General features: G+C 59.4%; 1 protein-coding gene across 1 annotated transcript in view; it reads left to right on the plus strand.

Moving 5' to 3' along the window:
* EMH_0001340 (flavin-containing amine oxidase domain-containing protein, putative) overlaps positions 1-687 on the plus strand; it is a gene marked incomplete at both ends in the record, with an annotated part of 7,986 nt that overhangs the window by 3,704 nt on the left and 3,595 nt on the right. The window contains one exon of the mRNA XM_013495554.1: positions 209-401. Coding sequence (XP_013351008.1) covers positions 209-401 — 193 coding nt within the window. The remainder of the gene's footprint in view (positions 1-208; positions 402-687) is intronic.

Below are 687 nucleotides of genomic sequence, written 5' to 3' on the forward strand. Positions count from 1 at the left end.
ATAGGGAGAGTAGCAGCAGCGAGAACCGCAGTGCTGTTGCTGTTGGGTAGCCAGTTGACACCTGAGCTGCTGCAGTTGCTGTCACCGCTGCACATCAGCAGCAGCAGCAGCAGCAGCAGGAGCATCACGAGCTACTGCAGCAGCAGCAGCAGCAGCAGCAGCAGCAGCAGCAGCAGGAGAAGTTTTGTTGCTGCTGCGTGTGCTGCAGGGGGCCTCGTGGATACACGGCATAGAGGGGAACCCCCTATACCGCATCTGTAAGGACTACGGCCTGCTTGTGTATGGGGACGATGATAGAGATGTAAGCAGCAGCAGCAGCAGCAGCAGCAGCAGCAGCAGCAGCAGGGGTAGCAGCAGCAGCAGCAGGAGTAGCAGCAGCAGCAGGAGTAGCAGCAGGAGCAGTAGCAGTTGGCGGTGTTGTTGTTGTGCTGCGGCTTGAAAGCGTTTGATCTTCTACTGCTGCCGCTGCTGCTGTTCTTGCTGCTGCTGCTGCTGCTGTTGCTGCTGCTGCTGCTGCTGCTGCTGCTGCTGCTGCAGCTGGAGATCCCTGTGCCCCTGTACGGGCTCGACGGCTCGCTGACGGACATGAGCTTAGACAGCTGGGGGGAGGCGACGCGGCAGCAGCAGCAGCAGGAAGCAGAAGCATATATTGCTGCTGCATGCAGCAAGCTGTGCATACACCCCAAA

This window comes from Eimeria mitis, genomic scaffold, assembly GCF_000499745.2.
Source record: "Eimeria mitis Houghton genomic scaffold, Emh_scaff163, whole genome shotgun sequence".
Classification (NCBI taxonomy): domain Eukaryota; phylum Apicomplexa; class Conoidasida; order Eucoccidiorida; family Eimeriidae; genus Eimeria; species Eimeria mitis.